Source organism: Paroedura picta, chromosome 4, assembly GCF_049243985.1.
Source record: "Paroedura picta isolate Pp20150507F chromosome 4, Ppicta_v3.0, whole genome shotgun sequence".
Lineage (NCBI taxonomy): Eukaryota > Metazoa > Chordata > Lepidosauria > Squamata > Gekkonidae > Paroedura > Paroedura picta.
In genome coordinates, this window is record NC_135372.1 from 126,767,097 (window position 1) to 126,794,167 (window position 27,071).

A 27,071-nucleotide genomic window follows, 5' to 3' on the forward strand; every position below is an offset into this window, starting at 1 on the left:
GGGGGGGGGACTTTAGAAAGGCATGATTTGCGTTGTAACTTTGGGGGGGATTTATTTCTGGCACCTGCACGCTTGTCTGCCTATTCGTTGTTGCAGGATGTTAGCCATTTTAAAAAAGAAATTCCCATCCCCGGGAACAAGGGAGGGTGGCGGGTACGAGGGCGGGATGAGGCAGGTGCCTTTAGCGCATTTGAGCCTCCATACATTCCCTCTGCTGGTTGCTCCTGTACCCCGGCCTAATTAGGTTGGGGAATCCACTTTATGCGATTCCCCAACTAGCCCTGACGCTGGATGTTGGCCACATCATATGGAGGAGCCGGAATAGAACTACATAAGGTAAGCATTTCACTACATTTAATGGGTGTGGAAATGCTCTTACGTTTTCTACATTCTGTAAGAACCTTCCTGGCCTTCCCAGGAACTTTCAGAAGCTGGAAGCCATCAGAGATAATGTATGTCAATGAGCAGCTGCAAGGTAACACCTTCAGAGGACTTTGCTTAAGGTGTAACAGGAAGGAGATCCTATCACTATTTGGCTGCAAGGTCATGAAGAGCTTTGTAGGTGAGTACCAGAAACTTCTATGGAAACTGCTAACTGATCAGTTACCAATGGAGTGATTGCAGAATGGGTGTGGTTTGGATACGTCACCTGTTTTGGACAGAAGCTCAGCTGTGATATTCTGTACTAGCTGAAGTCTCTTTAGTTGTCTTCTAGGGCAGTGGTCCCCAACCTTTTATCACCGGGGACCGGTCAACGCTTGACAGTTTTACTGAGCCCCGGGGGGTGGGTAGTCTTTTGCTGAGGGACGTTGCCACCGCCTGAGCCCCTGCTCCACTTGCTTTCCCACCGGCACCCCTGATTTCCCGCCACCTGCTGGGGGGCACTGCCAGGAGCAGCTGTGCAGTGCCATGCCAAGTGGGAGCCCCAGCCATGGCAGCTGCTGGAGAGCACCAAAGGTGAGCCAGGGGCAGAGTGGCAGGGCACTCCCCTAGGCAGCAGCCAGGGAGGTGGACAAGGAGGAGCCGCGGCCCGGTACCAACTGATCCCCGGACTGGTACTGGTCCCCGGACCGGGAGTTGGGGACCACTGTTCTAGGGCAGTGATCCCCAACCTTTTTATCACCGGGGACCACTCAAAGCCGGGGACCACTCAACGCCTTTTACTGAGGCCCGGTGGGGGGGGGGGTAGTTTACTTCTCTACTCTCAACCACTGCCCTAGCGCTCTCTGATCGCTATGGTAATGTTTAAACATTCCTTCAAAATAAGATACAGACATGCCACAACAATGAAGTGTGTTGTAAAGGGCTGGGGGGGATGAAGTGAAGGGCCGGGGGGGAGAAGCCGTCCTTCAGGGCCCACCTCCAATTAGTCGAAGGACCACATGTGGTCTGCGGCACACAGGTTGGGGATCGCTATTCTAGGGCAGACCTATATAGAGTAGTGGTCCCCAACGTTTTTCAGGCTGGGGACCGGTGGCAGCAGGGAGGGTGATTGCCTGGCTGTGCACGTGCGCATGTGCCATGCGCAGCTGGAAAATCTCAGTTTGATAAGAGGAATTAAACATAGTACATAATCCTTTTTTGGGGGAAGGGTAAAATCATAAAACCCAAAGAATAATTTTTAGTGGGGGTAAAACACACACACCAATGCCAACGTGCAGTTATTTTGACTGGTCCCAATGAACCACCTTGGCTTTTGCTTCCAGGTTTTCCTTTGCATCAACATAATAAATGCTTTATTTTGACTTATTCATTCTTTAGATTTTAATCCCGCCACTCCCAGAAAAGCCGGCTCGTGAAAAGCTTAAAATAATACACAATATTAAAACCATCATACAAACAAGCAGCATCTTGAAGATTTCTTCTCCTGGAGGGAGTCGATTCTGGATCCACTCTAATTGGAGAATCTGATCAATCTATTACCTAAACGGTGACTGACGGCCAATTCCTCCAAACATAGATTCAAGTGGACAGCCGCGTTTCTCTGAAGGAGCCCAACAAAACCCCAGCCCGTTGCACCTTTAAGCCCAACAACGAGTCATTCGCTCACGCCCTGAATAAATCTTTGTTGGCCTTCAACAGGTGCCACCGGCCTCGAATCTCGTTGCCAATCTCCGCGATCTGTACCTGAATGGCTGTCGGCTCAAGGCGGCAGACAACAAACCTGAACCAATTCTTTACCCAACCCCCCCAGCCACCCCCTTAACCATGAATGAATCAACAACGCCGCTACTTGCGAGAGATACGCATGCCCGGAATGTCTTCCGGACCCCAGAGCTGGGCGTTGCAAGTCCTGCACGCCGAGGAGTCATTTCCATAGCGAGAGATGACGCAGCTCCCGGGGAACTCCCCGCAACCAGCCCCGCGGGACGAAGCACTTTCGGGAAACGCCGCTCTCGGTCTTGACGTCACGCGCCCTCGCGCGCCGATTGGCCAAGCCTCCTCCAGGGCCGCGCGTCTCCTCCGCAGCCTCGCCTATAGGGAGGAAGCCATAGAGTTGCCCTGCGCAGCTGCCAGAGCGGCATCCCGGAAGCGAGCCTCTGGCCATCTAGAGGGAGCGCTCTATGGTGCGCGGTGTGGCGGTGGGGGATGGGTTGACGTTAAGCTCGGGAGGGAGACGAAGCGGCAAGATGGCGGGAGCGGAGTGAGTGGCTTCTCCTCGGGGCTTCCTTAGGGGCGAGGGTGTGTGGCCGTGGTCCTGACGAGGCTGGAGGGGAGGCCGCAGGGGCTGAGGAGGCCGCCGTGGGTGGGACAGGGATTTGGACCAGGCCGTTCCCCTCCTCTGTCAAGCAGAGGATTCAAACGGGTTAGCCGCGTTGGCTTGAAGCAGCTGAACGAATCTAGAGTCCAGCAGCACTTTTAAGGCCAGCAAAGTTGCACGCACACTTCCTCAGATGCAATGTCGTGCCGTGGAAGTCGCCATCAGTTCATACTTAGAGGCAGAGTGTGAGAGCAAATTAACACGCGGCACAATGAAAATGGGTAACGGATTCCAGAGATAAATGGGGGAAAGCAGCCATTTGGATTTGTTTGTATTCACTTGAGATTGAATTGCATGGTTCACCTTCACGCTTTGCCTATAAAAATTGATTCCAACTGCACCTTTAAGACCAACAAAGATTTATTCAAGGCGTGAATGGAAGTGGGCATGGACCTGAAAGCTCATGCCTTTAATGAATCTTTGTTGGTCTTAAAATAAGGTGACCAGATTGTCCCACTTTTGGAGGGACATCTGGGGGCACCTGGCAAATTGTACTTATGTTGAAATTAAAAAAATATATATTACAATACTATTTTTGCGTTCTATGAAAAATTTTGTTGCTCCATATAGACCAAATTTTAATCAAGAACACCCCACTCCCCCCCCCCCCCCCCCGGTCAATGGTGTCCCGCTTTACCATATCAAAATCTGGTCATCTTATCTTAAAAGATATGATTGGATTCAATTTGTGTTGTGCTACTTCAGACTAACACGGCTACCCACTTGAATCTAACTTTGCCTATAAGTTTGAACTGGTTACTTCCATCCCATGACATAGTACCTGTGGAAGTGTGCATGCACTCGAAAGCTCATACCTTGAATCACACTTTGCTGGCCTTAAGGGTGTCACTGGAGTCTAAGTTCGTTCTGTCAGCAGAGGAGTCTCTCATTGCCACTCCATACATGCACACCAGGCTTGTGGAATAGGAGCAATGTGACATTGAGTATTCCTCTACCTTTTGCAGTGGTCAGAAAGCATCAAAGCCATTGTCACACCAATCCTCATAACAGCCCTTTCAGATGTGTGGGTAGGGCAGCAGTGGCCAAACTGTGGCTCTCCAGGTGTCCATGGTCTACAATTGTCATTAGTCCCTGCCAATTGACCATGCTGATAGGGGCTCATGGTAACTGTAGTCCGTGGACAGCTGGAGGGCCATGGTTTGGCCACCCCTGGACTAGCTGCCTAGTGGAAATGCAGAACAAAGACAGAGTCCAGCGTCACCTTTAAGTTTATTCAGAGAGCCAGGCCTTTTTTTAGCCCTGGTGCCAGCCTAGTGGAATGCTGTCCCAAGTGAATCTTATGGGAGTCAAAACAATCTGCATGGCCTGCATCAGGCCTACAGTTGAGGCCTACAGATATCACCAGTAAGCTAGCCTCCCTACATAAATGATAAAAATCTGTATGGCATTCAGTATAATTAACATAAAAACACTTCCCGCTCCCTCCTACTGGAGAGAAGGTGGTGAGTTCCTATGACTGTTTTATTATAAATTTGATTTGATTAACATTTAAAATATTTAAACTATGTTTTTATCATATGATGTATTGTAAGCTGCCGTAAACCCTAGGGGAAGGCCAGCATATATATACATAAATAAATGGGGATATTTGGAGTTGCTGGTGACTGCCCTCAATGTCTTACCTGTAGAGTTGTTAAAAATTGCATTGTGGATCAGATCAGAGTCCGTTCTAGTCCATCCCTTAGTTTCTGCAGTTGTCAATAAGCATGCCCTGAGATTTGGAAATCTCTACAGCAGGGCATGACAGCCAGTCATGTGATATCAATTTCCTCAAAATACAGTTCTGCTGTATATTCCCTGTGAACCTGAAGACACCATTCTTATCTGTTCTGTGTAATAACTTCCCACAGGCGGATCCTCTGTTCCTTGGCATCTAAACCCAGTATCACATGACAGGATCCTTATGTGATCATGTAGAACATTTTTGTTCCTTGTCAAGGTTGCATATGTTTCTGTTTGCTTTTGCCACTCCTGAGAAGACGCCAAATATTCCTGTTTGGCTGCCTCCAGTGAATGCACAGCAATCATACTGCATCAGTGCATGACTCTGTGTCGGGGGGGGGGGGGAGTGTGTGTGTGTCATAAAATATTTTCTTAAAGGACTCTTAAAGAGAGGCAGCTTGGTGTAGTGGTTAGGAGTGCGGACTTATAATCTGGTGAGCCGAGTTTGATTTCCCCGCTTCTCTTCCACATTCAGCCAGCTGGGTGACCTTGGGCTTGCCACAGCACTGATAAAGCTGTTTTGAACTAGCGGTAATATCAGGGCCCCACCTACCTCACAGGGTCTCTGTTCTGGGAGGAGGAAAGGGAAGGTAAGCCTCTTTGAGACTCCTTTGGGGAGAGCAAAGTGACATATAAGAACTGACTCTTCTTCATCACAGTCCTAATTCTGACCTGTTCTGAATGAGCAGTAATATCAGGGCTCTTGACCTCACCTATCTCAAAGGGTGTCTGTTGTGGGGAGAGGAAAGGGAAGGGGATTGTAAAACACTTTGGGACTCCTTCAGGTAGAGAAAAGCAGCATATAAGAACCAGTGTCTCTTCTTCTACAATGTCAGGGAAGTAATCAATTCAAACTTTAGGCAAAGTTAGATTCAAGTGGGTAGCAATGTTGGTCTGAAGTAGCACAACAAAAATTGAGTCCAGTCGCACCTTTAAGACCAACAAAGATTTATTCAAGGCATGAGCTTTCATGTACACATGCACTTCCATTTTGTCTGAGAAAGTGTGCCTGCACATGAAAGCTCAGGCCTTGAATAAATCTTTGTTGGTCTTAAACATGTTATTGGACTCGATTTTTATAGGAAATGATAAGCCCTTGTTGCTTATCATCTACATGTGCCCCCTTGCCCAACTGCTCTGTGATTTCAGGCTTGGATATCACCAGTACACTGATGACACCCTGCTATTTCTGCTGATGGATGGCCATCCGGTAACACTCTCAGACTCTCTGGCCAAATGCTTGGGAGATGTGGTGGACTTGCTCAAGAGGAGCCGGCTGAAATTAAATCCTGCTAAGACTGAGGTCCTCTGACTGGGCTGGCATGCTGAAGGAGATGCGATACAACTCCCAGGACTAGATGGGGTCTATTTAACACCTACAACTATTTTCAGAAGTCTGGGTGTGATTCTGGACACCTCCCTGTCTATTGAGGCCCAGATACAAAAGATGCCTGCCAGGCTTTCTACCATCTTCACTAAATTGCACCGTACCTGTCTGCAACTGACATAGCCACCATGATCCATGGAACAGTCACCAGCAGATTAGACTTCTAATTTGCTTTACACAGGGCTGCCCTTGAAGCTGATCCAGAAACTCCAGCTGAAGGTGCTGGCACTTTAGTGGGGCTAAATGGAAAGGCCATATCACACCAGTACTCTCCCAACTGCACTGGGTCAGGTTCAAGATTTTGGTACAAAACCTTAGAGCGCTAAACGGTCTGGATCTCCTGTACTTATGAGGCCGCCTCCTAACCACTACACCAAACTGGCTGTTTACATCTCACTTGGTAGAGAATGTAGCTGTTTGTGCTCCTGGATTCCTCTAAGAACCTCTGGTCATTCAGGACCATGTCTCTTCCTTCCCAGTTTCTTTGTCTCTGCTTATCTGTGGCTCTAGAGCTCCTGAAGCTTGAGTGATTTGGCACTAATTAGGGGCTTTGGAAAGTCAGCCTCTGCTCCTCCTCACTCCTTCTATGTTCAGTTCCACTGCACAGTTGAATGGAAGGCTGATTGTTTTCTTGTCTTTGGAATAATAACATTTGACCTGTAATTAGGGCCTGCTGCCTTAAGATACATTGCATGTTAGCCTGTTTTCAAACAATATCCTTTTAGAAGGAGAAAAGTTGCTTCTTATATGCTTCTTATATTCTATCAGAAGGAGTCTCAAAGCGGTTAACAATCACCTTCCCTTTCCTCTCCCCACAACAGACATCCTGTGAGGGAGGTGAGGCTGAGAGAGGCCTGATATTACTGCTTGGTCAGAACAGCTGCATCAGTGCTGTGGCGAGCCCAAGGTCACCCAGCTGGCTGCATGAGGGGGAGGAGCAGGGAATTGAACCCAGCTAGCCAGATTAGAAGCCACTGCTTTTAACTACTACATCAAGCTGGCTCTCGCTTCAAGCTGGCTTTCAGAAGTGTACCTTGTCTCAGAATTTTTTTTTTTTTTGCAGGGCCTATTACGTAAGGATTTGTTTTTATTTCTGCTCTAGTTTTTGGTTAGTCTGACCTTGCTCTTATTTATGCTTTTCCAGGTTCTTGAATACTACCCATGAAGCATTCAACGTCACGCTTCACACCACGCTGGCCCTCACCACGAAGCTGGTGCTGCCTACGCCCGCCAAGCCGATCCTTCCAGTTGAAACTGGGGCCCAAGCTCAACAGGAGGAGCAGTCAAGTGGCATGACGATATTCTTTAGCCTTCTTGTGCTAGGTGAATGTGCATTCTGCGCTTTCCTGTGAGTTATTGCAGGCATACAGATGGGGGAAAAACTGATCCCATGAAGCAGCATGTTGATTAGGGTGATTTGCCCGCAGATATACATGAACTGAGCAGTTCTTTTTCTTCTTTTTTTGCCATCGAGTCATAGCTTAAGTTTATGGTGAACTCACAGGGTTTTCAAGGCAAGAAACTTCAGAGGTGGTTTGCCATAACTTGTCACTGTGTAGCAACCCTAGACTTCCTTGGTGGTCTAACCAAGGGGTAGTCAAACTGCGGCCCTCCAGATGTCTATGGACTACAATTCCCAGGAGCCCCTGCCAGCGAATGGTTCCTCAGTGCAACAGGCTTCCTCAGGAGCTCTCCTTCTTTGGAAGTTTTTAAGCAAAGGTTAGATGGTCATCTGAGAATGATGCTAATTCTATGAATTTAGGCAGATGGTGCAAGGGAGGACAGGAAGGGAAGAGCCAGTGCTTGGCTTTAGCAGCCCTTTCTTATATGCCCAAGTTAATGCTGGTCACCACTTTGGAGTCAGGAAGGAATCTTCCTCCAGGCCAGATTGGCTCATGGATCCTAGAAGCTTTCTGCTTTCCTCTAGGACAAGAATTCCCAACCAAGGGTCTGTGGGAGCTCCAGAGGGGATCCAGAGCCTTTTCCCTCTTGCCTTAAAAACTGGCTGCTTCTGCCCAGACGGCTTGGTAGGTAGGCTGTGGGTGTAAAAATCAAAGGGGGGGGGGTCAGTTGTGCCATGGTATGGGGCGGTCTGGGTTGTCTTCTCAACTCCTGCCCTTCTTACCAGCCCAAATGAGGCGGGGCCACCACAGTAGTAGTCAAGGAAGGGAGAAGGAGCAAAAGGAAAGCAAAGGGTGCCAGTGGTGATGTCACTTCTGGGGGTGTGGCAGGGGTCGTGGCCAGCAAATATCACTCCTGGAGGTCTGGAAATTTATTTCAGGGGCTCCTCCATGTTCAAAAGCTTTTAAAAGGCTGCTCTAGGCATAGAGCAAGATGCGCTGGGAAAGTTGGGCTGGGAGAAAGTTGTGAATTTCCTGCATTGTCCAGGGGTGGGACTAGATGACCATTGAAATTCCTTCCAACTCAGTGCTTCCACGTTTGTATCTGGTCTCTAATTAACATGTCTGCTTATATAGTGGCACTTTCAGATATAAAAGGATATTGTTAACTTGCCTCTTCCCAGAAATATGTACTGTCCTCTGCCGATGGTGTGTGGTGGTGACGTGGCTGCTGTAGCCTGTAGGGTGAGGGTTGTCTTTGAAATCCCTTGCTGAGAGTTGAATGCCTGCAGCCCAGGTCTCCAGTAGTGTCACTTTATAAGACGTCTCTGTTTAGTCTCCTTAATCCTTGCAAGTCTTCAGGGCACACCCAGCCTGTGGCCACTGAACACTGTCTGCATATGTAAACACAGAAAAAAGGCCAGGTTCCTCATCTTGTGGGGTATCTCCTTATCTGGTCTGAGAAGATCATTTATTTATGCCAGCCTGCCTCTCTCGCCAAGGCTCAAATAGAATTTCACAGTTAATGCAATAAAACAGTGTAAGCAGTGCCATTAAAGTGAATCACAGAAACGGGAGACCAGGGTTCTTAAAACAAATACCACAAAACTGCACCAAGGCAGTAGTATAGCATGCAACAATCAAGGAGTAAAACTGGATTATGAAGTCAGAGAACAGTGCAATAAAACAGTAGAATATATACAGTGAAAACGGGATTAACAAGCATTAACTGCAACCCCGTTCCTTTTTATAAACAGTGTACCCCTGTGAACAATGTCGTTTTACACAGTCTGTGGAATGGTAAATTTCCTGACATTCTCTGTCAGGCCATTCTGCCAGGCAGGAGCTACAACACAGATGACTTGGGTACATGCTGCTGTTAGTCTCGCTCTTTTGCAGGATGCCACCTTCAGAAGGATTTGCTCAGATAAGCAAAGTTTATTGTAATTAATGATAGTTGTGATCTTTTTACTGTCATTCTGGCCAGTGTTGATCCTGTCACGTTGCCTGTAGTAGTTTGCTTGGGCCCAGTTGCCCCGGTGTGTATGTGAAATGAAATACTTATGAATGTTGGCTTAGATAGGGATTGCTTTCCCTGCATTTGAATTTTGCATCCATTTACAGTATTTGCTGGCGTATAAGACTACTTTTCCCCCCTGAAAAACATGCCTCCAACTGGGGGGGGGGTCGTCTTATATGCCGGGTGCAGTTCAGTTGGGATAGACATAACTGCCCATAGTGGCCCATAGTACTGTATTTTGCGTGGAAATGTTGGGGGGTCGTCTTATACGCCCAGTCGTCTTATACGCCGGCAAATATGGTATTTATTTTTATTTTCCTTTTCTCCCCATTTCAGATTCCCAGCAGCTTTTAGAATATTGTTATTTCCTCCTTCTGTTTCCTTACAACAGCAAACATGTTTGTGATGGCCCAAGGTCACCCAGCAAATTCTGTGATTTTGTGATAAGTGGGGATTTGAACCTGGATCCCCCAGCATCCTGGTCTGTCACTTTACTCGTTACACTGCACTGGCTCTGCGGAGGCGATTTTGGGAAGCATTTCCATAATTGTATGTCACCCCTTTACTGTACATGCTGGTCGAGGACCAAGATGAACTGAAGCCCTCTCAACAGGCTGATATTTATTTATTGCATTTGTATACTGTTCTCCCCTAAGGCTCCAGGCGGTTCACATAGAACGCAACAGAACAATGCAGCAAACAATACAGCAAACTGATATTGTAAGTGTTGATGGTGCTAGCCCTTTGGATCCCCTAAATAAAAACTGTCCAGATCTACAAGAATATTCTCCAGTTTGGCTTCCGCAGCCTTCTGGGTGAATATCCCTGTGGCAGACTGCCTTGGCCTGTTTTGCATTAACATAGGAATTTGTGTAAGTCTGGTGAGGGCGATATGATGTCAAAGGCAAATCAAAAGGAAACTAGGAATTCCTTTTTGTGTGTGTATGAGACAAAGAAGCCTGTTTCCCTCTTTTTGTCTTCACAGGAAATGGATGTTTGTCTTGAGTCCGGGGCCAACTTAATATACCTGGCAAAGAAAAGTCAAAGCCCAAGAGTTGGGCAGGAAAAACAATGAAAAGCGCAAATCCAAATGCCTAAATTTGAAACATATCACAAAGAATTTAAAAGTCATACTTTGGAGGTTGGGCCTTCTTTCCCTACCTCTTCTGGCAAATTAGGTCAAACATGTGGCCTGGTTGGAAAGTTACCCCTATTGTGGTTGCTGCCTTTAATTCCTGCACATTGGCCCTGCACTTTAGTACATGATGGGCAGAAATTCCACAGGTACACATTTTACCAGCATGGAGATGCATGCATTGGGAATGGAGTGGTTCTGTGCATTTGACATTTAAATGAGAATTATTTCTTTCTCTTCTTGCAAGGGGCTTTTCATGCTTCCTGTGTTTCTGTTAGTGTCAGACATTACCGGGTGCTGAGTGCTGGGCATTATTGGGTGCTGTCATTCCGGAAGAATAGTATGTTTTATCACAGTCTTGCATGGACAGATGTGTGTGTATCTGGGAGGTCTACATGAATTGACTTTCTTGTGACACCTATATGGTCTGCATCGTCTCCATGTGATGGAGTCACAATGCTGTCCATTGTAGACCTGTGAAGTTTCATATATCAGCTCTGAGTAATGCGGCCCTACTTGTTATATGGAAAGTCTTGGTAACTTTTTACTTCTCCCTTGTGCAAGTCCCATTTTATTTGGTTGTACCTAATCCCATGAAAATACTGAAAATATTGTAAGTTCTTTTTTTTTTGCTAGCTTCTTGGTTGCTCTATATTCAGTAGGGGAAAGAGCAAAGGTTTAAGTAGTGTAAGGCAGGGGTAGTCAACCTGTGGTCCTCCAGATGTTCATGGACTACAATTCCTATGGGAACTGAAGACCATGAATATCTGGAGGACCACAGGTTGACTACCCCTGCTTGTAAGGAACTCTAGGATACAAGATGTTTTTATCTAATTGGATTGTTTCCATTGTAAATAATTTATATCTGCAAGGTTCGAATACAGTAATATCTTGGAAACCCTCAAGATTTTCAGGGTATAAGCTTTTGAGAGTCAATGTTTTCTTCATCAGACGTGGAGATAAAAAGACTTAGATCTTTCTTGCCAGTTGTTCATGACAAAAAGAACTTTGACTCTCAAAAGCTCACATCCTGAAAATTTTGTGGGTCTCTCTAAGGAGCTACTAGAGCAGGAGTGGCCAAACTGTGGCTGTACAGATGTCCATGGACTACAATTAGCCACCCCTGTACTGGACTCAAATCTCATTGTTTTACTGCTGACCAACATGGCTGCCCTCTGAAATTATATTTGCAATAGCGTCATCGGGCAGCTAATGCATCTCTTGTCTAATAGAATCATAGAGTTGGAAGGGGCCATACAGGCCATCTAGTCCAACCCCCTGCTCAACGCAGGATTAGCTCTAAGCATCCTAAAGCAATAATAAAACTTCTCTTTAGCATATGACAGGCAGTGATGAAGATAACCATGCCACAAGCCCCACATTGTGCACTTGGATCCATGACCTTTAGTGTTTCACACTAAATTGTTTCATACTAAGGCGTTGCACACCAGTGCCACCCCAGCTCTGTAGATGCACGAGGCGCTCACATTGTATTACACACGTCTGTCCTGCAGCATCGGCTTATATTTGCCGTCCTGGTAAGAACAGCTTACCCTTGTATATCTGATGTTACACCACTGCTGTGGCTCTTTGGTGTTTGCAAGAAAGTTTGACGATGACAAGCTGTTGTTTCCCTCTCTCTGGCCATTTCCTTGCTGCAACAGCATTACAGAAAGCATTTGACAGCTGGCTTTGCTGGCAGCATGGCACTGTTTCACACTGATTTGCCGGTGCGGCAACTTGCGCTGGCTTGCAAGTGGTGTTCCATAATCATGACGTTGTGCTGGCACAGTGCTTGATTGTCTCCCACTCAGAGCATTTGCCTGCAAATGCAGCTGGGGGTTGGTCTAGGCTGTCAGTGCACAGCAGCCAGGTGTTGAACAAAGGACTACAGTACTGACTAGCTAGAAAAATGTTTCTGGCTGCTGAATCAGAACAGGTTCTATTGCAGTGCACAAAATTCATATGATGTTGACCTAGTATACTAGAGCCCCCGAAGGTTGCTGGGTGCTGTGAAGTCAGAGTATAGAGCTAACAGTCTATAGAGCTAACAGTGTTTGTATTTCAGCTTTGAGAAGCACATAGATATAGGTCATCTATGTTTACTTCCATGACTTGACTCCTTCGTGTCAGCATGTTTCTCTTTTGGATGAAATATGGATCGATGTACCATTGAAACTCTGGCACACTGTTTGGGGACTCCAAAGTCATGTTTGTTATAGGTTAGATCCACACTAGACTGTCCACTAGTGCAAGGCTCTCTTGTCAATAAAACACAGTTCCCCCCCCTTCTGCTCAGGCCCTCTGATCTCCCTGAAATGGTGCTCTTAGGGTGCAAAGGACCCTCAGGAATGTCACGAGGAGCAAATAGGGAATCAGGAGCAGGTAGGGGGAATTGATGCCAATTACCCTTTCCCTTGCATTAGTCTGGATCCAAACCAATAGAAATTGCACATCAGTTCAGGGTGAGTTTGATGCATGAACAGCTGACCTGCTGCTTTCCGGGCCAGATTGTCTTTTACCGGGTCTGACAAAACTCAGTCCAGAAGTGAGCAAGATTATTGTTTGGGTTACCATTGCTAAGAAACTAAAAAGCAGACTTATATTCACTTGTGAGTGAAGAGCTGTGAAATTCTGAAATAAAATTGGACTCTGAAACAAACTTGTGGGCCACCCCCGTTACAGTCCACCAGGGACTTGAGAAACCACCTGTTGCTTGCTACAAGCCCTTAAGTGCAGAAACAGACGTTGTGTCAGGCACTTACCTGAAGGCTGTGTTGGGTTTAGCAAGACACAAGGTGTGCAGATATGCTCTGATTATAACAAAGGCTTCCATTCATATTGGGTGGATTCTAGCCATCCAGATGTGCGTCCACTGGGAATCGGTCTTCTTGCTACAAGGGGATTTAATTTATCAGGAGTTTGGTTTGTTGTCCATTGGTTTTGAGTAGAACTGGGGAAAGTTAATTAGATTCTTTTGGATGCTCAGTGCATCTTCCAATTTACCTTTTCCTCATTTTAAAAACCTGGAAATAGCTGAAGATTCACTTGCATGAGAAATATCTATAAAAAGAAGGTATTGAAAAGGACCACTCTTATTATTGAAACAGATGTAAAAAGCAGTTGAAGAAAAAAGTGTTGACTTTTCTTTTGGAAGGGTTACAAGGAAAAATGCTGTTGGTAAGGAACTGAAGAAAATCAAAATCTGGCTGAGTTGGTTCCAAAAATAGATCAGCAGAGCATACTTCCCTTTTGTTTTTATCACTTGCAGGTATTTTCCTTCTGTTTCTTACATGTGCACTTTAGGGGCTTTGGGTTTATCTATGGAATGCCAAAAGCTACAAGACCAGTCTCTCACAATGCTTCAAGGAATTTCTTCAGAATCCACCCACCTCATATTCTGATTTTGAGTAGAATTTTTGGGGTGAACTTCATCCTATTCAATAGTATGAAACTAATGCTCATAAACGTTAGTCAAAACTACCTACACCAACTAGATGCAATTTTCACTGTTTGCAAGTTAATTTACAGAAGGATCTCCAGAAAATTTTGAGAGCCGTTGGCCGTATTGATACAAAAAGTATAGACTGACAAAAGAAAATATCTATTAGAGGAGATTACAATTACTGTGTATCATGTTCTTTGAGGTTTACCCCTGATGAGGGTTCTATGAACACTGAAAATGAATGTATAATCCGGAGCCTCATTCTGGTTTGATTTATTCTTCACAATAAAACACTTGATATTTGAAATTGCTAGTTTTATTAAATTTTTGTCATTCTTTCGGACCTTTCTTCCTTTGTTGTGCTTTGGGGGCAGCCTGGGTAAAAGGGGAATACCTTGCTGGTGGGGGAATAAAGTAAATAATAAATAAATATTTATTTTCCTAACCTATTCTTCAGCTTGGGGAGCATGAAAAGTATTTTGTTTTGTACCCGTCACCTTAATATTTAATTTAGCAATTTGTTTTTGCGTTATTGTTACCTACCTTGAGTCCTAAGATGCCAGGAGAGGAAATAAGTATTAAAAGTTAAATAATAATTATAAACTATCCCTTTACTATTTTAGAAGATTGATGTTAATTTAAAATGTAATTGGGTAACTGCACAAGATATTTGGATTTGTTATTGCTGCTGTTGTACCTGTGCCTTAACATTGTTCTGTTTCTTCCTCCAGCTATCTGCATCATATTGGTGCATTTATTGATAAGATACAGGCTGCATTTCTTGCCAGAGAGTGTTGCTGTTGTTTCTTTAGGTGAGTACCTGTTGCCAAGGCAGCATTGCCCACTGGAAAGCTATTTTTGTGTTCAAATTATCTAGGCCAAAGAGAATTCTTGACATTCTTTTCAGTGTTCATCGCACTTGAATGAATTTGTTTTGTACATAGATTTGCTGAAGTAGGGAGAGGGAAAAGGGGCAGGTTGTAGTGTGAGGAACAGAAAGTGTTCTTCAATTTCCCTTGTGAATCTAATGAAGCTGTCTGAGAATGGGCATCTGTTTCAGCAGATCCCTAGCTGTGGGTGTGACACTTCAGCAAAGCCCTCCACAGAGCCCATCCTCCATTAAGCAAAGCAGGAATATGAGCACACAGGATGCTGCCTTAGACTGAATTAGACCATCCGTCCATCAAGATCAGTACTGTCTGTTCAAACCAGCAGCCGCTCTCCTGAGTCTCAGGCAGAGGTCCTTCCCATCAGCTTCTGACTGGTTCTTTCAATGGGAGATGCTGGGGACTGACCATGGCATTTTCTCCATGCAAAACAGAGGCTCTTTTGGTGACCCACACCAGGACGGAGCCACAGCCCCTCACTGGGACTCTTTTTTAAAAATTGAAGATAGTCTGTAGAACATGTATGCCTAGACAGGTGCCAGTGGCCTTGAGACCCACGTTCTTGTTCAGCCCCAGTTCACACACTAGAGTAGCTTAAGCAAAATGAGGAAAGCTTCCTTCTGCTGCTGCACGCTGTCCTGATAAAAGTTTACTCTAGATCAGTTTAATCCATCTTAAAGGGAACAACCCCCGAACCAGGTGCTGACTCACATGGCAAGAGATCTGCTGACAGAGTGGTTGTCCTCCTGTAGTCACGTGGAAGGGATGCTGAGAATCCAGACTGGAGGGGGGTTATTGAAGGGAATAAGCTGGTCTGGACACTGAGCATACTTAAGCAGTTAAAATAATATCAAGCATTCAGTACTTACAACCGCACAGTAAGAAGTCTGCTGAAAGTCAACAAATATCTCAAGTGCCCACCCCACCCCACCCCTTGGCAGTGGTCCGCAACTCGAAAAAGGTTGCGGACCGCTGATCTCTAATATCACCATCTAACTTCTGTTTTGTCTTCTCTCCCCCCTTCCCCCTCCCCACTTTAATGTAGGACCAGTTTCTATCTGTTAGTGTCAGTAGCACCCCTGTCGCATCAAAGTACAGGGAGTTGGCAGATGTGAGTGTGATGCAATCAGGCCTTGGGGTTCTCATGTTAGACTCGTGTTGCTCTCCCCATAGAGCTGATGGGAGGCTGGGGCTGAAAGAATGGCTTGTCAAAATCCGAGGCGAGAGCCTCACCTGGATCCTTCTGGACCAGAACTCCTTCTCTTACCTTACCATGCTGTGCCAGTTCTGTGAACTACCACTATCTTTAGTTCCTGTGGATTGTATTATTAGTGGAGAAGCAGAAGCCAGTTCACCCTGAAATGCGAAGTATTTGCTAGGTTTGGTTGGAACCCGGAAGGTAAATTTGTTTGTTTGCTTGCTTGATGGATACCCTGCCTCTCTCCCCAGTGGGGACCCAAAGCAGCTTCTGTTGTTTCATTTCCTTCTGTTTTATCCTCACAGCCACCCTGTGAGGTGGATTAGGCTGAGAGTATGTTACTGCCCAAGGTCACCCAGCAAGCTTCCCTGGCAGAAGGAGGGTTGGCATTTGGGTCTCCCAGACCCTTGTCCACCACTCTAACTGCTGAACAGACTAACCCAACTGGAAAGGTAACTTTCTGTCATATTTGGCACCAAAAAGCAGGAAGCGGCCTTTGTTTAGCATAGTTCCCTGCCGCTGTTTGCTCTGGAACAGGTCAGGACAATCCTTAAAACGTCCTGCCTTTAGAATACCATTTGTTTTCAGATTGATTTGTTAATGGGAGGGAAAGACGCCACAAAAGCTATAGGCTTAAGTAGTCAACCAAGTGGATTCATGCAAGCCTGCAGCTGTCATTCTTACAAGGCTGAGTTGGGCAATGCCTCACCAACTCGATTCAGTCTTGGGTGCCACAGCAATATATGTCCCCGGGGGCTATACGTCCCTAAAATAGCTCCCGAGCAGTTTCCTTGCGGCTGCTCGCCCTGCTCTGAGAGTGTAGTCTTCGGAGTCGGAAATCTCACAGCTGTTCATAACTCTGGAGCATCTTCCCTGTAGCATGGTGAGAGCTCTTTTGGCAGCTCGGGGTTAGCAAGTGTCGTCTTAAGTCCAGGTCAAACTCATAGGCAGTTGCTAATAATTCTGAAAAGGTCAAGAATGTGATCTTTCTGTCTTGTGGATTTGGTGGGGGGGGTGCCACTTCCCTGATTTCTGAGCAACCGCTGCCCTTCTCAACACAAAGAGCACATCTCTTTTTTCTTATTTATTTAAGTAAAAATAATAGTGAATAAAGGCTGTTAATAGTTATTAACTTAGGATGCCTAAATAGTACCCAGGAAAACCCAGCGAATGTAAGCCGTTTTGAGACTTCTTCGGGTAGAGAAAAGCGGCACATAAGAACCAACTCTTCTTCTTCTGAGATTTTACCAGGCAGGTTGCTCTGAAGCAATGTACCCAAGTCTGAGTCCATCGGCACCTTTGAGACCAACCAAATTTAATTCTGGGTGTATGCTTTTGTGTGCTGGCCTCTGAAGAAGTGTGCATGCACATGGAAGCTTGTATCTAGAATTGAACTTTGCTGGTCTCGAAGATGCCACTGAACTCAAACTTTTTTCTATTTTATATCCAGATATTCTTCTTATCACAAGGGCCTCTTGTGGCGCAGAGTGGTAAGGCAGCAGACATGCAGTCTGAAAGCTCTGCCCATGAGGCTGGCAGTTCAATCCCAGCAGCTGGCTTAAGGTTGACTCAGCCTTCCATCCTTCCGAGGTCGGTAAAATGAGTACCCAGCTTGCTGCTGGGGGGTAAACGGTAATGACTGGGGAAGGCACTGGCAAACCACCCTGTATTGAGTCTGCCATAAAAACGCTGGAGGGCGTCACCCCAAGGGTCAGACATGATACCTTTACCTTTACCTTTTTATTCTTCTTATCGTACACCTTTCCTCTTCTTTATGTGCTTTGTTCTGGAACAGGTTTTTTTCCCTTTCAATTTTTTTTTTGTTAATGTGCTAGTATAATCACTTCCCCAGTGCTGTCGATTATTTGGTAGCTTTGCAAGATAATCCACTTTACTTTGAATATATATATATATTTGGCTGGGTAAAGCAAGACTGCAATTTTGTTATCATCTTGGTATGTTAGGATCAAGTGGATTTTGTACCTGAAATGATTTTGCTTCCAGGTCAATGTTGCAAGTGAGGAGGAAGAATCCTATTTTAGCCGAAGTAGTAGAAGAGTTATGTAATTCATGGGACACAAAGATCATTAAGATCATCAGACCAAAATCTGGTCAGGGTCCCCAGCCTGGTCTTGAGCCTGGTCATGTGGAACGCCCTACCAAAAGAGTCCTCCAGGTTCTTAACCAATTCCTTTGGGCCTTCAAGACAGAGCTGTGCCACTAGGCCTGTGGCTGGGGCCCAGGGGGATCATCAAGAAATGCTGGCCTTGCTGCTAGAAGAGGTGCTCCATGAAATCACCCCCCCCCCCAGTTTAAATTAAGTGGGGATAACATACTCAGAAAACCTTTATTGGCATGCACAAACACAATCCAAAGAAACAAAATAGATTAAACAATATCACATTCCCGCTCTTGCAAACATAAGTTATTTATTTGGAACACGCTTCCAACATGCTACCTGGCAACTTCAATGGGATCCTTTTCTGAAAGCATTCATTTGATGACAAGGGATTTAGAATTGGCTTTGGAATTTAAATCAGTTGCCGTGTTTGAAGGGGCACACATGGGATTCCCGACTGGTTGCCCTTTCAAGAGTTGGGCCAGGTCTAGTCCAACTTAGATTTAGAATGTCTTGAAAGACCTGCAAGCGAAATTGGCATCAGGAGACGTACACTTTTGTTTATGAGACTGCAGCCTAACTTATCGGAAACATTCTCTGACAGATGAATACACAATGCCAAGGTGATTAAAGAAAAGTGGGTAGCGGGAATGAAAGTCTTAATTATGAACCATCGGAGGAAGGCAGAGAGTTCTAACAATCCACCTAGTTGCGATGTGTTCATGCAGCACAATTACAGCACATTAAGTGCTCCTTGGATGAAGATCAAATATTTTTTTTTAATAAGTAACTTCTAAATCTGTTTTTCAATTTAGGCATTATTGTTGTGGTTGTTGTTGTTGTTGTTAGGTGTGAAGTCGTGTCCGACCCATCACAACCCCATGGACAATGATCCTCCAGGCTTTGTTGTCCTCTACCATTCCCCAGAGTCCATTTAAGTTTGCACCGACTGCTTCAGTGACTCCATCCAGCCACCTCATTCTCTGTCGTCCCCTTCTTCTTTTGCCCTCAATCGCTCCCAGCATTAGGCTCTTCTCCAGGGAGTCCTTCCTTCTCATGAGGTGGCCAAAGTATTTGAGTTAACATGGGCATTATTACCTCTATACAATTATGAAGCATAATATGTGTTCACCTCCCTTCTCACAGTTGCTCAATCTAGCCTGTAGCAGTTTAGCAGCACCTCCTGTCTTTCCAACACAAAGCTGTATTAATTTGACCTTTTCCAAGTGATTCCCTGCATTCTGATCCCCTGTCCTCTTTTGTGCACCCTCCTCATGTCACCAGCCTGCAAGAGATTTCTAGCACAGCACGCCTAGGCACGGTGGTGTAGATATTTCTTTTAGTTGGGAGCCCTTATTGTTTGTAAGCTGTGTTCCACACAAACTGAACATAGTCACAGGGGCAAGGGCAGCTGTTTTCTACACTCTTATCAGAATAGCATCTGCAAAGTTCACAGTTCTTTTACTGGCCAGGTCTGCGAATGGCAGATCCTCTTAATGGCCTTTTCCAGCAGCCTTAGAATAGGGGAAGCTGTCTTCTGTATTTAGGATGTCTCAAAACTTGCCCATTGGTCTGGGCTAAAGGAGGAGTTTTTAGAATCATAGAATTGGAAGGGACCTCCTGGGACATCTAGTCGAACCTTCGCAATATGCAGGACACTCACAACCCTATTGCTCATCCACTGTAACCTGCCACCCCCTTGAACCTTCACAGAATCAAGGCCAAGTTTCAGCCACAGAATATTTTGAAGCTGTGGTGACTACTTTGCAAACCCTTTGAAATAAGAGTCATCTGATTCTTTGTGATCCTGAAGAATATCCCTACGCCTTGTATGGCATGTAGAAAGACAAATGGGCTCCATAGAGAATTGTCTGGATTTATCCTGCAGCTCTGTTTTACTGAGTTTCAGTCTTAATACTATAGGGCTATGAGCTTTGGCTGTAAATTTTGTCTGCTTAGCTCAGTCTTCAAAGAACTGTGGGATCCTTTTAAAAAATTGGGAATATGACCACCCCAAACGAGGCTCCGGGCTTTAAAAAACCTTTCAGGCACCGGGGCTTCATAGTTTTGTGCTTGGCTATGACCCTAGTCCTGCTTTTTTGGTTCTTGCTTCTTCGACTCCTCCTTTTCCATGTCTGCTCTTTTGCCTTTCCTTGGCGTAGTTATTCAACACGGATGTGTCCTCTTGCAGACAGACTCTTGACTTCAGCTTGGTTCAGATGCGGCATCAAATTGTATTCAGGCATCACATGACCAAGCTCCATCCTTGTGCCCTCCTTTCCATGCTTCTCCTTTCCTTCCCTCGCAAGTTCTCACACTGACTTCAATTGGTCATTTCATGCAGAGTGGCAAACTGTAGTACCCCTTGAACCGCAAACCACAATCAAACTGTGCTTTGCTATTCTGGTTTGGAGGGGGATTAGGAGCCATAGTTTGCCAGTTGTGGATAAACCTGAGCGTGAGACTCAGGCAATGCTAGATTCAATATCTGAGCCACCTGTTTATCTGTGAAGACCTTAATTGGTTATTTACTGAAATAAGCCTTTTATTTTGATGACTAGTAATCAAGCCCGCTGTATGAGTAATACAGCGGGCGCTAGGCACTTACTTGATCGTGGGTGCTGCGTGGCGGCGGGCTGTCAGCGGGGGCTCCCTCAGGTGGCGGGGCCTACCCCGGGTGGCGGTCTTTCGGCGGCGGCAGCCTGATGCGGCGGGGCCTCCCCCGGGTGGTGGTTTTTCGGCGGCGGCAGCCTGACGCATCAGAGGCGCGAAGCACCTCCGATGCGTCAAGCCGCCGGCAAAGGAGCAACTGCGAGCCGCACTGCGCGCGGCTCACAGTTGCTGGGGCTGGGAATCAGAGGGACCAATCGGCAGGCGCTTCGTGCCTGCCAATTGGTCCCTCCGATTGTCTGTCCAGAGGAAGGGTCCAATCCAGACCCTTCCTCATCCCGCCCCAGAACTCCTTATTGAATTATTTAGTCCGCGGCACCTGTGGCGCCGCGGGCGGTGTTGTGATGATGAAGTGTTCAACCTTGAGCCTGCTGGTTGGTGTTGGTGCCATAGTTTTTTCCCCCCTTGCTGCTTGATTCAGGCAGCTGCGTATCTGTACTGGCAGGAATGCATTTCCATTTCGAAGGCCACAGAAAGGCACTTGTGCTATACCAGCAAGGATGGAGGGAAAATAGAAGGAGGAGGAGGAGGGTAGTAGTAATAGTAATAGTAGTAATAGTAGTAGCATAGAATCATAAGAGTTGGAAGGGACCACATGGGTCAGTAGTAGTAGTAGTAGTAGTAGTAGTAGTAGTAGTAGTAGTAGTAGTAAGTTCTTATATGCTGCTTTTCTCTACCCAAAGGAGTCTCCAAGTGGCTTATAGTCACCTTTCCTCTTCCCACAACAGACACCCTGTGAGGGAAGTGAGGCCGAGAGAGCCCTGATATTACTGCTTGGTCAGAACAGCTTTATCAGTGCTGTGGCGAGGCCAGGGTCCCTCAGCTGGCTGCATGTGGGGAAGTGCAGAATCGAACCCAGATCACCAGATTAGAAGTCCACACTCCTAACCACTACACCAAACTGGTGAGATTCTACCACCCGATTCTTTGGGTCATTTCAGCTCAGCGGGATGTCTTCAGCACAATTCTCTGCAAAACTATTCAGTTAATTTTACAGCACTCCTGCAAGGCAGGCTGCTGTTATTTATTTCTCTATTGTAGGTGGTGGCCAGAACAACGAAGTGGCTTGTTTAAGAACACGTGAGTTAGTGTGTAAGGGCCAAACAAAGGTTCAGTTTGCCATTGTGTAGCAACCTACTGACCCCACCTCATGGAGTTTCCAAGGCAAAAGGTAGTTTGCCATCGCCTTCCTTGGTGGTCTTCCATCCAAGTACTAAGCCGGGTTAATTTTCAAGTGCTGACAAGGTTGGGCTAGCCTGAACTGTTAAGGGCTGCTCCAGGGTCACAATACACAAAGTGGTTTTTAATGAGTCTGGTGCAGAATATTGCACATGTAGCTCCAAAGTGGGACCAATAACTCCACACTGGGGTTATTTTGGCTCAGCAAGATTGGATGGGTTGGGGGTGGGGGGAAGAAAGAGCCCTTCCTCCCCCTGCATGGCAGTTCCAAGCCAAATCGAGGCCCTGATTTTTTTAAAAGCTGGAAGGAAAGTAGGACCTAGCCTGGACTCAGTAGCGCAGACCTGTTTTAATTGAAAATCAGACTGTGTAGTATTGTCCTGAACTAAGTTTTGAACTGGGGACTTTCTCGGTCTGTGAGATCTAAATCCAGGACTGGGCACAGCAAAGAGAACCGGCGAGCCAAGTGCTTGCTCACCAGGTCCAAGCTGTGCAGTAGCTGTGACCAAGGTGATGCCAGAGTGCAGCTATAGCTTTGCCCATGTAAATTAAGGTTGCTTCGGCCCTGGGCCTTGGACAGTTCACTGAATTGCATTGGTAGAGTCTTCCGGCAATGCCCCGCTTTGATTTTTACATTCCTGGCAGATACGATTGTCTGGGAGGGATTTTTCCGCATTGATGTGTTTGCTTAACCAGTAGATAGGAAGTGTTGGCTTCCTGGTGTGACTGGGTTACAGACAGGAGCTGACCCTGCTTGGCTTCTGAGAGCTGCTGAGATCAGGCAAGCCGGGCCAGGGCTATCCAGGCATGACTGGTACATAGAAAGAAGAGTGGTTTGGAGGGATTGCCTTTTGTGCACGGCTTCCTTTGCCCTGATTTTAACCCAACCAGAAAAGCTTTTCGAGGTTCATAACGAGCCCCAGTTCCTGTTCTTCAGACAAACAGTTCTGTTGTCAGAAGGGCCGTCTCGTGTGGCTGACTTGAAGCACTTGAGTCTGAAAGGGAAACGAGCTTCAGCTTTCCCAAACATTGCGCTAGCAATGTTTTCATTAGGAGCGGCTCATGTGATGTTGCCGTTTCTCCTGACTGCTTTGGTAGATCAAGGTACCATCTGCCTGCTTAAAAATGCCCTCCAGCGCCCTCTCTTTCATTCCATCATGTAAGGAATAATGAATGGCATCCAAGCTCTAAGAATGCACATGTGGAAATAAACGTCACAAGCCATATATCACCTTTAATTTGCAAAGGCCTCTGTTCTGGGATCATCCTTTGAGATACTATGGGGTGTGGGGGGGGAGACTCGCCAGTGGGAGGGGAGCCTTCCTCAGACAAAGAACCTAGCGGGTTAACCCAGGCTCTGGGGCAGGGCAAAGTGCACAAGCAGCCAGACAATCGGGTAGACCAAGGCCAGCAAGGAATCTTGGGGAGGAGGGGGGGGAGCCCTGCCCTCTGAGAGGATGGCACAAGGCTGTCAGAGAGGGCAGGCTTATTCCGTGGGCAGAGCCAACAGGTTGAAAGAGGCACGTCATGAGGCAGAGAGGAGGCAAAACAGAGGATGCCACACAGTTTTTACACTTTTGCTCAGAGCTGGTCCTGTGAATTAAAAATGGTCACTGCTGCTCCTTGGCAGCCTTTTTCTGATTATTTGCAGCAAAGAACAATGGTGAGAGCACAAAGTGATGTCCACCCCCACCAGCCTTTTACAGCCCTCGCCACTCATGGATTTATTGTGACTATTCCCATTGTACAGAGAGGGAACTGAAGCAGTGAGGCAAGTCACACACCTGTATGGCACAGGTGAGGCTTTGGATCCAGCTCTCCCAGATTCTGGCCCCAGTTGTTGGTCTGCCCCTTGAGGCAGTTGGTAAAAAGAGAGCAAAATAACTCGACTGATTTGGGAAATCGTACATGTTCCCCTTTTTGATTGACGCAGCCCTGGGCTGGCCTCTGTCACTCCTAATTGACTTGGCCCTTGCTGTCTTCTGCAGAATGCGGGAGAGGTTGCTGTGTTGTGCAGTGGCCCGTGCAGGCCTTCTGTGCTGTGACTGTAGTGGAGCTGGATCTAGATGCTTTAGAAACCAGGTATAGGCCATGGGGAAAAGCCTCCGCTGCTTTTCCCAAGCATGGCAAGCACAAGGTGACTCATGATTGTATGTGCTGCTCCTGTGCTTCTTAAAGCTAAGATAAATAGCACCAGAAGTGATTCCAAGGTACAGGAAGGAGTAGATGACTCTCCCCCCACCCTGACATTTTTCATATCCTACATTTTAGATTCAGCACCTTAAGAACTACAGAGTGGATTAAATGTTGATCCATCTCCATCTGATAAGGTGTGTCTGTCAAAATCATTGATAAGCACAGAATCCAGCCAAAGGAAGGCAGACTCAGAGGAGTCTGCAAGCAAGCCAGCTTGGTGTAGTGGTTAAAAATCTTGTGAGCTGGGTATGATTCCCCGCTCCTCCCCATGCAGCCAGTGGAAGACATTGGGCTTGTCACAGTCCTCTTAGAGCTGTACTGTCAGAGCTCTCTTAGCCCCACCTACCTCACGGGGTGTCTGTTGTGGGGAGAGGGAGGGAAGGTGAGCGTAAGCTGCTTCTAGACTCCTTTGGGCATTGAAAAGTGGGGTATAAAAACCAACTCCTCTTCAAAACTTAGCAGTGAAGGGAGGAAACAGACAGAGGGGTTGAACGGGAGAGCAAGAGTAATGAGTAGTGTGGAGCGGAAGTAAATCTAGTTGAGATAATGGCTGTTCTGTTTCCCTAGGCTGCAAAGAGCATCACAGTGTTCCCTTGGCTGCCTCAGCTGCTTTAAACTAAGCGGAAGATAGTAATAATAATGACAACCCTGGAATGTGAATCTTAAGGTCTTCCAATTGGCCATTAGTAGCCAGTCAGCTGCCTGATTAAAACCTGCCCAGGTCTTTGGCCACAGCAGGGCAGCTAAACCAACAATAATGGTAATCTTTTCCTCCCAGTCCCCTTGATGCGACATCATTGTGGGTCAGCTGCTAGCACCAAGAGAGGCAAATCAGACTAAGAAGCCAAAGGCTGAGAGGGACATTGCAAGAGCTCAGAAACGAGGGGAGCTCAGGACCATTGGCTGAGATCCCATTTCTTGCCAGAACGCCTTTGTTGCGTGGGGCTGTCCACCCACTAGAATAGGCACATCTTGGTTTCCGTCATGACTTCCTGTGTAATTGTAGTTCCTTCATGGGGTTGGTTAATAATAGGGGGGAGGGGGGGATGAGCAGCTGGCTGATGTGTGCAGGACAGAGTTTTATGCAGGAGATTGGAACAGATCAGCCGTTCGCGCCAGCCCTAGGGTTTAATGAATGTTTTAGTACAACACACTAAATGCAAACTGAGCATTTGACCACTTCACTGAGCAGGGGCCTTCTGATTTGATATTGTGCTTTCTCTCCCTCCGTACCTCATTCTCTTTTAGGTATCCTCATGGGAGCAGTTATAAAAATTATAGAATTTCAGAAGCTGGCCAACTGGAAGGTAAGCAGGCGCATGCACTTTTTCTTTGCTATGTCTTTCATACGTGGCCTACGATTTGATCAAGCAAAAGAGGTTGCTGGCATTTGTCTCTGCTCGCCCCAACTTAGTGTGTCCTATCCTGATACAGGATGAGTTTTTCACAATCATGCCATTCAAGTGGGGGTAAGCCTTGTGGGCAGTTCCTTGGGTAGTAGAATTTAAGAAATACAAGATTATTTGGAAAGCCCTGAAGTGGGGGACATACTATCCACCCCCCTGCAAACATTAGGACTATAAAGCCCGGAGTGGGGAGGCAGGTATGACTCACTTTCCTAGTTGCAGCCCCTTTCCTTGTATCTGGAAAACAGTCTCACCTCCCCTGCCTTACATGTCACAAGATGTGGGGTTTAGGAAACAAAAATTAATTTTCATCTAGCATTACAGTACAGCAAGTTCATTCCAGCCAGCCTGGGAACGCAGCTGTGAAAGCAACCTCTACCAATGAGAAATAAAGAAGATTATACAAGGCCACATCCTTGACTTAGTGCTTTCACCCTCTTTATTTCCGAGAAATCTTGTCTTCTTCCACCTTTGTTTCTTTTCTACGAAGAGCTAAACTTAGAATTCCACCCCTCGTCTGCGTGGAAGCCCATAGTTTTTGAAACTGGTCTTCAAAAATATTAAACAAATGAATATCTCAGTGCTGGCTTATCATTTACTGCATTATCTTGTAGTCACAGACCTTCTACCAGAGAGCCATTGTAACTGGAGATGCTGAGGATTTAACCTGAAGCTTTTTGCATACTGAGCTGACTGCTGAACTGAGGCCCCTCTAAGAGTAGAATATTAGAATTTAAGAGAAGCCATGTTGATCAGACCCATCCAGGTCTACACTCTGTGGCCAAAACTCAGGTGTCATAAGGAAGCTCACCGGCAGGGCCAGAACTCCAAAAGCCCTCACACTGTTGCCCCCCAAGCATTTAGAATATGCCCCAGGCAGAGTGTTCCATTGTGGCTAATAGGTACTGATGGACTTCTGCTCCATGTGTTGACCCAAGCTCTTCTTGAAATTGTCTGTTTGTAGCCATCACCACTTCCTGTGCCCTTGAATTCCAGGTGTTAATTAGTCTGTGGGTGAAGAAGTACTTCCTTTTATCTGTTCTAAGAGCAGTTTGGTGTCCTGATTAGAAGTGTGGACTTCTAATCTGGCATGCCAGGTTCAATTCTGTACTCCCCCACATGCAGCCAGCTGGGTGACCTTGGGCTCCCCACGGTGCTGATAAAACTGACCGAGCAGTGATATCAGGGCTCTCTCAGCCTCACCCACCTCACAGGGTGTCTGTTGTGGGGAGAGGAAAGGAAAGGCGAATGTAAGCTGCTTTGAGCCTCCTTTGGGTAGAGAAAAGCAGCATATAAGAACCAACTCTTCCTCTTCTTCCTCTTCTTCTTCCTCTTCTCATTAATTTAATTGAGTGAGCATGAGTTCTTTCATTGTGAGAAAGGGAGAAAAGGACTGTTTTCTCTACCTTCTCTGTCCCATGCATAATTTTGTAAACCTTTGTTATGCCACCCCTCAGTTGTGGTTTCTCCAGGCTACAGAAACCAATGTCTTTAACTTTTCTACTTAAGGAAAGTGGTCCATCCATTTAATAGTTTTAGTTGCCCTTTTCTGCCCTTTTCCCATTGCTGTAGTATCTTTGTCGTG

The 27,071-nt window shown here is 46.3% G+C and overlaps 1 protein-coding gene across 2 annotated transcripts in view; it reads left to right on the forward strand.

Moving 5' to 3' along the window:
* Positions 1–2,518: 2,518 nt before the first annotated feature.
* SLC9A8 (solute carrier family 9 member A8) overlaps positions 2,519–27,071 on the forward strand; it is a 61,211-nt gene continuing 36,658 nt past the window's right edge. The window contains exons 1-4 of one of the 2 annotated variants that reach the window (XM_077335594.1): positions 2,519–2,644; positions 7,036–7,214; positions 14,563–14,643; positions 25,329–25,387. In XM_077335594.1, the coding sequence (XP_077191709.1) occupies positions 2,565–2,644; positions 7,036–7,214; positions 14,563–14,643; positions 25,329–25,387 (399 nt within the window). In that variant the 5' untranslated portion in view covers positions 2,519–2,564. Of the gene's footprint in view, positions 2,645–7,035; positions 7,215–10,342; positions 10,536–14,562; positions 14,644–25,328; positions 25,388–27,071 lie in introns of those variants that run through there. The other variant, XM_077335595.1, reaches the window with a different exon arrangement.